Source organism: Lytechinus pictus, chromosome 7 (assembly GCF_037042905.1).
Source record: "Lytechinus pictus isolate F3 Inbred chromosome 7, Lp3.0, whole genome shotgun sequence".
Taxonomy (NCBI): Eukaryota; Metazoa; Echinodermata; class Echinoidea; order Temnopleuroida; family Toxopneustidae; genus Lytechinus; species Lytechinus pictus.
In genome coordinates this window covers 46267612-46278636 of record NC_087251.1, presented here as the reverse complement: position 1 = coordinate 46278636, position 11025 = coordinate 46267612, and the positions used below count along the sequence as shown (strand labels likewise).

At 38.5% G+C, this 11025-nt stretch overlaps 1 protein-coding gene across 1 annotated transcript; it reads right to left on the bottom strand.

Moving 5' to 3' along the window:
- Positions 1–3027: 3027 nt before the first annotated feature.
- LOC129264139 (uncharacterized) lies at positions 3028–10818 on the bottom strand. Its single transcript, XM_064102910.1, has 5 exons — positions 10019–10818; positions 8402–8591; positions 6729–6858; positions 5517–5697; positions 3028–4636 (listed from the first exon to the last, which is right to left on the bottom strand). The coding sequence occupies exons 1-5, from the start codon at positions 10525–10527 to the stop codon at positions 4396–4398; spliced, it is 1251 nt and encodes a 416-aa protein (XP_063958980.1). The 5' UTR covers positions 10528–10818; the 3' UTR covers positions 3028–4395.
- Between the last annotated feature and the right edge of the window lie 207 nt (positions 10819–11025).

The window sequence follows — 11025 nt, the reverse complement described above, 5'->3', positions numbered from 1 at the left end:
TTTAAAATTTCAAGCACGTTGTTTAAGCCCGTCACTTTAACAACTATTGTTTAAACTTTTTAAACAACTGTTTAAACTTTTTAAACAAGTTGTTTAAAAAGTCAAAAAACAATTACAAAAATGTCTAAACAACTTTTTTTTTTAGTAACAGGCTTAAACAACGTACTATTTTTCCTACTGTGTATACAATTTTAGCACGTTAAGAGTGGCTAATCGTAAAACATTATGTAAGACCCTACCGCATGGAAATGTACTAATATCTGCCAATTTACTTAACCTTCATATATATATATATACATGTATATATACACAAATTAAATTGAAATGTATCAAGTTCAGGGAAAGTGCTCGATGTTTCAACGAAATAGCCGCCTGTGACCGAGGCGCGAAACCATTGGTAGACCAGAGGTGAGGAAAATTCCTATATATATATATATATATAGTTCAGGGAAAGTGCTCGATGTTTCAACGAAATAGCCGCCTGTGACCGAGGCGCGAAACCATTGGTAGACCAGAGGTGAGGAAAATTCCTATATATATATATATATATATATATATATATCGGCATCGGCATCTACACATCTAAGGATATAACCTGCTCCTTCAACTGGTTGAGCACTCTTCTTGTCGACGATTTGTCTACATTTGTGTGGTGAGATGGATCAGTTTCACGCAAATTACTCCGGTAAGAATATTCCAATTCCGCCAAGAAAAGATTACATCAAATGTCTAATAGAAAGTATTGAAAGCGTAATAAAAAGGATGAGATGGAGAGCGCATTTTTTCCTCAGTGCAAACGACAGCACAAGCCAAAGTGAAACCGAAGCAAACGACAAAAGAGAGAAATTTGGGTTCAAATCAAAACGCACGCCCCCTCAGATAGATGAAATGACAAACTTTGAAAATGATTTATTAGGAATTGTAGATGAGTTGGAATTTAGGCGGGTAAATGACCAATTCCAAAGGAAACTCCGGGAAGATGTTAAGCTTATTAATACTTCAGAAAAAGTATTCGTTCATGCCGACAAAACCCGGAACATATACATGATGGCCCCCAGGAAATACGAAAAGCTATTGAATGAGAACATTACAAGCAAATACAAGTCTGCCAACGAAGAAATAATTGAAGAAATCGACCGTGAATCAGAAATGATTGCAAGAAAATTAGACATCGGTGATAGAATAAACAACACACCGGAAAAAGCAGCGTTCATCACTTTAAAAGACCATAAGGAAAATTTCAAAAACAACCTCCAGGCCAGGTTAATCAACCCTACGAAACCCGAATTAGGCCGGGTTAGCAAGATAATGCTTGATCGCATTAACAAGCAAATAAAAGCAGAAACCAACCCAAACCAGTGGACCAACACAGCCGATGTAATACAATGGTTCAAAAAGCTACCAGACAAGGAATCATTATCATTTATTGTATTTGACATAATCGACTTCTACCCCTCCATCACAATCGAGCTATTGTCAACCTGCCTAAGCTGGGCCCAGAAATTCACTGCCATCGAAGATGAAGAAATGGAAACGATCATGCACGCAAGGAGAACATTGCTCTTCGACAACAACAACAAAGCGTGGGAAAAAAGAGAAGGCCGAAAGCAATTTGATGTTTCCATGGGTGCCCACGACGGAGCCGAGATTTGCGAGCTCGTAGGATTATATGCTCTGTCACAGTTAAACAAAAGAATCAACACCTATAGTGTAGGCCTATACCGCGACGACGGACTAGCGGTACTCCGACGAGCATCAGGGAGCAGGGCGGACAGGGCGCGAAAAGACCTCATAAAGGTCTTCAATGATCTCGGCCTACGCATCACCATCCAAACTAACCAAAAAATCGTAGATTACTTGGACGTCACCCTCAACCTAGACACAGGCGATTTTCAACCATATAGAAAACCTAATGACACGGTGACCTACGTACATAGGGCATCTAACCATCCACCCCCTATCCTCAACCAAATACCTGCGGCCGTTGAGAAGCGCCTCTCGACACTGTCTTCTAACGAAGACCTATTCAAGAAAGCAGCGCCAGCATACGACGACGCCCTGAAAAGAAGCGGGTATGACAAAACCATCAAATACATCAGACCAGTAGAAGAAGGAAGAAAAAGAAGAAATAGAAGTAGAAAAGTCACCTGGTTTAACCCACCTTACAATTCTGAAGTGAAAACCAACGTAGGAGGGAGATTCATAAAGCTAATAATGAAACACTTCCCCAAGGGACATAAATTGAACCAAATATTCAATAAGAACACAATAAAGGTTAGCTACAGTTGCATGAAAAACATGGATACCATAATAAAAACCCACAACCAAAAAGTTGTTAAGCAATCAAATCCACGAGCGGAAAATAAGCCAAAATGTAACTGTCGGCAAAAAAACCAATGTCCATTACAAGGAAACTGTATGCAGACGGCTCTGGTATACAAGGCGACGATCCGACATGGCAACGAAGAGAAACACTACTTCGGGCTTGCAGGGGGGACATTCAAAGATAGATACAGAAACCACCTCAAATCATTTAAGCATGAAAGATACCGGAACGAAACTCAACTCTCAAAATACACATGGAATCTGAAGGAAAAGAACATCGAATCTACGCTAACATGGGAAATCGAAAAAAAGTCAAACTTAAACCAAAGAAAAAGTGGCTTGTGCAATCTTTGCCTGGAGGAAAAAGTGTCCATAATAACAAACAGAAACTCACTAAACAAAAGGTCGGAACTTATTTCAAAGTGCAGACACCGAACGAGACCAAACCGGAAACCACCGAAGCGTCAAATTCTCGCTACCCCAAATAGCGATTTCACCGAGATCCGGGAAAATCCCTGTAACGCGCATTGCATTATGGGATAGCTTTTCGGTATTACAACTTCCTTATCGGAAGTCCAATGCACTGTTTTGCCATTCAGATCAACAGTGCCGTCATGCACAACGTCGCTTTCGCTCGGAAAGTTCGTGATCACAACCCTCTCTTTCACATTTTCTCGTGAAATATATTTTTTATTTTTATTTATAATTCAAATGGAATCAAAACTGACCAAACTAGATAAAAAGTATTATAATCTGTACATATTACGCTGATTGGCATCGATTTCAGCGTGGTGGAAAACTCAGTATTGCGAACCTCGCGCGAGCATGACTCTGAACCGGAAGTGGTGATGACGACCCGACGGAGTGAAAATTATCTCGTCTCGCGCATTATGAGATTTTTGTTCCTATTTGGGGTAGCGAGAATTGACCCGCCGCACCACACAAATAGCCAATAACGTCAGTCTGCCTCAAGTCCGGGCGTGAAACCGCCGGTAGCAGAAGTTTAACAGGTACGTATATATATATATATATATATTTCCATGCGTAGGGTCTTACATAATGATTTATGATCAATATGACTCACAAACAATGTCCCTATGGCATTAAATAAAGGATAAAAAATATAGTTGTAATCAATTGCAATTTGAATAATAACGTCAATCAAATAGTTTGAAAAATGTTTCCTATTGCAATATTTGATCTCGTGATTGGGCAATATATATATATATATTGCATATTACTGTTATGAGACAAATAACTTCCAAGTAGGTTAGTTGCTAGAATTGCGATGCAGCGCTCAATCACACACACCAACAACACCCTCACCCACACACACCCGTAGGCCTACATCATGTACATAATTGTACTCGTATACATACAATGCATTTTAGTCCAATGTTGTTTATTGCTAAATTTTCTATTTGCGTTTTCTTTAAAGACGCGATGTGTCGAAAATCTATGTACGTATATTGTTTAGTATTTATATTTGTTTAGCAACAAAATAATGTCGGCGTTCAGACTCCAATGCATTATTACGTTTGTAATCTTCATTGTATAAATAAATGTTTGCGGTGTGTGTGTGTGTGTGTGTGTGTGTGCACAGTAACACAAAATGAAACAACCTTTATAGATTTCATATAACCTAGTTTAGTAAATAAAATCACATTTTGTTCTTCATATAAAAAGGGATATAACTTTAAAGAAAGTGACAATAAAAAATATTTAGTTTGAATTTCAAATTTGATTCAAATTTAAATAATACTATTCATATCGTAAACCAAGTTATATATAGTGGTTTTTACTGCGTTTATGAATGTGTATTTCGGAGAGTTCTATAAAAATAATACTGCTTAATCAAGTCATAATTCTTTCTCTGAAAGAGCCAACTGTGCTTATCACTAAAAAAAATCAAAAATCTAATACTTTGAGAGAAGCAGCATGTTTCTCCGCCAAGGAGAGAGGAAGACGAGGCGTGATAGGAAAAAAGGGAAACAGACATGACAATGGCCAATGAAAAGGGCCATATTATCATAGAATATTGCTTTATCCAGACGTTGTCCTTTCAGTTCATCATTCTTTGAAGAGTAAAAATCCGGTAAAGGTGGAATATCGGTACTTATCACTGAAAAGAGCAAAATCTTCAGAAGGAGGGAGGCGGAGCCATACCGCATCTCCCGCCAGGAGGTAGATGACCGTGCTCTGTGTCTCCATCGTGTTCCGTACGTCGTCTTTATCCGTGTAAAGGCCCACTACATAATCCGCATTCTTCATCAGGAGCACGCTGAGGTACTTGCCCTGAAAGGTCCTTAAGCTGAGACAAGAAGTTTGGAAAGAAAATTCGATGACGTTTATTGATGGAATGATTGGATAATGAGTTACTACGAAGAGGATTGACTGACATCACTGCGCGTGTTTATCCCATAGGTCACTGCGATGTGCTTGTAGCTATAAACTGATGAGAGTACGTGTATGTTGGCACCAAACTAATATTATAACTTTTGGAAGACTCGACAAAGAAAAAGCTGTATACGATTAATATGTTGTAAATGTACAGATAGAATAAGTGTCTTCCAACTTAAGCAATACATAGGTCATTGCGATGTTCTTGGTCGCTATAAGCAGATGGAAGTGGGTGTATGTTGGCATCCAACTAAAATTAACTTTTAAACATTTGAAAATCTTGACAAACAAATAGCCTATAAGCAGACCAATGTCTGTCTGTTTTGCAGGAACTTTTTGACAGATGTTAAGAATTTTTCTAAATTAGCTCCAGCTGCCGCCCAATACTATGTATTATGTTACATTGATATGAATGTATGCCAGTTAAATTTGGTAATAGATTCAATTCAAATTGAACTAAGTAATATTCTTAAAGTGACATTTATCAAATTTACCAAAAGGAGTTTAGTTTACTATCATACTTGAAGAAGCGGGGGGGGGGGTGCAATGAACAAAAAATGGCAAGGGGGTCCCGTTTTGGGGGGAAATGACAGGCAAAACGGGGATTTTTCCACTCCCGAATAAAGGTGAATTTGGTCAAAAAGCAATTTAGAAGCACACAAAAATAGTTTTGCTCCTAAATAATGGTGATTTTGGTCAGAAAAAAAGAAAAGCCAAGAAAATCGTGAGGGAATGGGGGAGGGGGTGGTCCTGTACCCCGCTTCCTAGGGCAAGGGTCACTAGTTACTTACCTGTATGTAAAGTAATACCATCCTGGGACGCTGCAGATGAATGTGTGGTTGGATGCAAGGAAACCCTCTCCCATGTTTTCTAAGATATCCTGAAACTGGACAGCCTGGGGAACACCTGACACGCCAAGCTGTGGTTCAATTGCTGCCACAGAGAATGCAATCTTCCTCGATGCCGCAGTCGCTGTCAAGAGAAGGTTATAAATTTAATTGAATTTAATTAAATAATAAGTATAAGTTATTCATGTTTCTCTAACAATACCACAAGGGTAACACAGCAACTGCTGCGTGATGCAAACCTAAAAAAAAAATCATAGGCAGACTGGGTGTGATTTGAACCCACGACCTCCGGATTACTAGACCGGTGTCATGACCACTAGACCCCTGGAGTGCCCTTAGTGATCTGGATTCAAGCTATCCCATATAATAGATATAAATTTATAAACTTATTCACACTCTAAAAAACGAAGAGCTAATGTAGCTCTTAAAGAGCGTGTATAGTGACTGCACTTCGGAGTGCTGATTTTGTCTAGCTCAAATTTGAACGAGATAAATCAGCACTCAGAAGTGCACTTATTTACTTGCTTTATTTTATGCATTTATTTCTTTATTTAATCATTTACTTATCATTTCATTAATTCATTTAGCTATTCTTTTATTTACATATTTTTCATCCATTTATTCATTCATTCAGTTTATTCATTCATTTACTCATTCATTCATTTATTAAAGTTTTTCATGCATTCGATTTGGAGAAAGGGAAGGGTCGTCGGGGAATGGAAATGGGGTTGGTATCTTGTGTAATTTTTTTTGAAGACCTAGGTCATGGAAATCATCCACCCCTTCCCATCTCCTGCATCTATATGCTACAGATAAATATATATATATGTGTGTGTGTGTGTGTGAGTGTGTGAGGGTGTATGTGTGTGTGTGTAAATGTAGCTTTAAGGGAAGAGACTGTGCAACTGATTATAAGGATTAAATTCCTTATATTAAGAGTTCAAATTGCCATCGGGAAGGGTAAGATGAGACGTGACTTTGAACTGGTTTCAATTCTTAAACTTGCGTTGTGGGACGTATATATATCGATGTACTTTTTACATTGCACATGGCATTACAATCTTGCCCTTTCTTTCACCGGGGTAACACTTCAGAAATAGTAGTGTTAAATCGATTTCGAGGAACTTAAATGAATGGATAATGGGGAATAATCACCTCTGTCGGAATCGTTGGTGTTTAAAGCCGGTTCTGTGCGGGATGCCAGGGCTGGGTGAAGTTCAAGTTCTTTGACGACATTCGCTGATCCGTTTTGGAATTCTTCTCTATTCGGAGCACCCGGTGAGATCTACGTGATAATGGTGTTGGTAGGAGGTTAAGAAAGCTAGGAATTCATGAACTGATCGCTAGCTTCAGGGGGAAGACCTTGAAATTCGATAGAGAATGTCGCTCCTTTTCAAGTATGGGGTTGCCTCACAATACTCACGTCGCATACACTTTTACAGCATAGAAATATATGAAATTTGTTAAATTCAATCCATTCAATACAGTTGAATTTGGTTTATCGGAAGGCCAGTTCAATAAAAATTGGATTATCAAAAATCAAATTCAGGTTCCCTGCAAACATACAGAGTGTAAGAGCATTTCATAATTTAACACTAAACAATACATTTTAAAACATTGAAATGATTTATTCATTGAATAAAGTAAAATATGTTATATATTGTACATCCTAAAATATCCTTATATCATGCTTCGGTAAAAGCATTATTTTATAAGAAAATGGTGGAAATGGGCTTGGATATGACTGTATCCACTGCATCAATTCTAAGGTCGTTATTAATGAGAGGGCAATAAGCTGTGATTTTGTATTTTCAAGACTTGCCTTTAGAAATTTATATTCAATGATCATTTAAATAAAGCAGAGCAAACGAAGAATGTTATATTATCAGATTTATAACCAAATAAAATATGAGGAAGAGGAACTTCCTGTAAAAGTAAATAAGCCGGAATTTAATTAGCAAATTATGTGATATATATACGATATCCGGATATGAAATCGAATGTCAGGTTGTTAAGGTTCGAACTAATTATCGTCGTATACCAGTATAGTGGTATCAAATAACATATCATTTCATACTCAAGTAAGGGTTATCATAATCATATTTCCAGCTCATAGTGCCAGGTATAGCACCTCAGTGATAATGATGATGATACTGATGATGATGATGATGGATGATGAAAACGAAGATGAAGATGATGACCGTGATGATGATAATAATGATGATTATTGATGAAGATGATGATGCAGATGATGATGGTGGTGATCATGATGATGACGACGACGACAACGATGGTGATGATGATGATGGTGATGAATGATGATTATGATGATGATAATGACGATGGTGGCAATAATGAAACCATAATAATGATAACAATGGCAATGAAAAATGATAATAATAATGGTAATAACATGAAGGGAAAAGTCTACAATGACCCATATACCGATCTTCCCTTCTCCTCCACGGTTCTACTCTTCCCCTCTTCACCCCTCCAAATCCCTTTCTCCAAGTTTATCCCCTGCATCCACCCCATTCCCCACTCTCCTCATCCCTTCTTTTTATCCATTCCTATCATCTTTTCTTCCATCATTGATAACCGTTTCACTGAGCATTTGGGGTCGCTCATTAAAAAATATGAAACCTGTAAACTAATCACAGCTTGCCGAAGTTGGTTTATCACGAACGGAATAGGCCTATAGCTACTTTAGGACGATTAATGCCGGAACTTCCTAAACAGTTCCGTTTCAAGAACTTGTCTTTGTTTCAAAAGTGCGGGCTGAAAATATTGATTAAATACTGTAATTCTTTACTACCATCTTACATTACCTCGGTCTCTGATAGGTGCACATATGACTTCGATTCTTCTGGGTCACGTAGTTGAACTAGAATCCTGGCTATTATGTCAACCGCCGCCTGGGTCTCATTGGAGGACGAATCTTGCCGAAGACGGTTTTTCAAGAACGAAATACTTGAAGATAGCGTTTGATTCCGGATTTTCCTTACCAATTCCGCTTCCCTGCAAATAAAAGTGATAAAGAACTTGCCTTTAATGTTAAAAATGCGGGCTTGAGATATTATTTAGGTATTCATCATCAAGATATCCAGCTAGTTCTACAATTGCAAAAATAGTCAACAGTGACTTCGCAACCATGTGAATCAAACGATCTGATTCGGCAGAGCAAGTACTTTCTTTTCAAACTGAAATTTACATTCATTCCTTTTGTCTGAATGTTAAGTTAACCCTTACAAATACGATGAATTTTAATATTAATACAGAAAAATAAAACAAGCACAGCACTGGTATTTTCATCGAATTTGAGAGTGAGAAAGTTATGACGTTTTCATATTTCCCTTAATGATATTTTCACAAGATAATGGTGTGCGCATCATTGGCGCTATTCAAAATGAGGGAGTCGGTGACGACAAAATATTCACAGTATCTTTTTACTTCATCATCTGAAATTGAATATTTCCATTTTTCTCGTATAATGTAGAACTTGATTTGTTTCCTTGAGGGATATGCTGAATCAATTTCATTCAATTTAATGGGAATCAACCCCGGGAATCAACGGATACCTTCTTTAGGGCTGATACCATAATATCCATTGACTAAAGGTGGGACTTGAGAGCGGGCTCAAATTGTTGTTTCCTTGTTTGTATAATGGTAGTATACGTACATGTATTTAGCTTGATTAAGTATATGTGTTTCATTAAAAAGAACAGATTGAAAACGTTTCTCTTAAAGTACATATTGGACAACAGGATCCATTGTCCGCGTTTGTTGTACTATGTCGCATGACCTCGTAGATTTGAATAGACAGATACAGTGACAGCTAGTGATGCGGTGTTTGGTCTGTACCAGCTAGCATGGCTAGGAAGCTGACGTTGGGCCAATGTCGGCCAAAATCGGCCAATGTCGGTAAGCGTCGGCAACATCGCGGCCGGTGTAAGGCCGACATTGGATTGGACTAACATCACGCAAATGTCGGCATTATCGGCATTTAATGTTGGCAACGTATTACAAAAATTATATTGGGCCAACGTAAATATTTTTACCTGATTACGATCATGTGGGATATACACAGAACAAAACTTCAAATAGTAGGCCTAATGTTATATTAGATTGGAGTAAGAATGGAGGGGCAGAAAATAACAAAACCCCATTTATTTCGTAAAGAAGGTGCTGACATTCACCCATCAAATTTATATCTACAAGTCCACAACAGCCACACAACCATGTGATTCCTAATTTCCTATTTGAAAAAAAAAAAATCAAAATCTCAGGATTTGTACAGTGGACATAAAAAAGAATACCTCACCCTATTCAGAATACGCTCTGCCAATGTAGATTTTCCACTGATCTGATTCCCCCTTCGCCTGCACCCCCCCCCCCCCCCACAAAAGGGAAATGATACATCAACCAAATTACAAATATTATATCACCTGTTACGATGGTTACTGATGTACTCAGACAAGATAGCTTGCTCCTTCACATCGTCAAAGCCAACTTCGGCATGAGCGTCGTTGGCGAGCTTGCCTAAGGAATCACTGACAGGGCTCTCCCCGTATATTTTATTCAGTTTCCCAACGAGTCCATCTTTATTCTGATTTAAGTTAACCTTCTCGTCTAGCATTCGTCTCATCGCCTCATTCTGTTCCGACAGCTCTTCAAACTTTGCTTGCAAATCATTAAGCTTCTTTGAAATCTCGTCAGGCTGCAACGACGTCGAAGCCGTCAGATTCAGATGGTTCGGCTTGTGTTGGACTACATGTTTAACCGCCGGCAAATGCTCCCTCATTGTTTTCCCAGCGGCTTGAGCCTTTTGGTAAAATGCATCTGCGGATCCATGTTCTCCTATATGTTTTTCAAGAATAGGTAGAGTTGCACCGAAGGATATAACGCCAAGAAGTATGACACTCGCCCGACACACTACCTCACTAAACCTCGCCATGTTTCCTCTGGCCCTTCCAAAATGATATTTATAACCTGAAATGCTCTGCAATTTCCCTTAATATCATTTCCACATTCCAATGCTTAGATGAAGCTCTTGAATTAGGAATTTTGTCCTGATCATTCCAATTGAATTATGTTCCAAAGTTCGATAATATCGCTCAACGATCCTTATCACAAAAGCTCTCGAGAGCGATACGAAATTCAAACAATTAGAGCAAACAACAGCGCCAACATAAGCGAGTTCACATTCTTAACTTGTCACTCCCGGCAGTTATTAACTTTTAAGTACGTGTCATGACGATCGTCCGCTTTATATCTAGCAGTGAGTTATTGTCCGTATTTCTTTGATAACGGTTTAAGCGTGGCATACCTAGACTAAACAAGGGCGGTGCTACACAGGGGCCGCAGAATGGTTTTCAAAATGGGGGGGGGGGGCTGACTATGCAAAAAATCACAATCATATGGTCATTTTTACGTTTTTGTACACGGTTTTGGA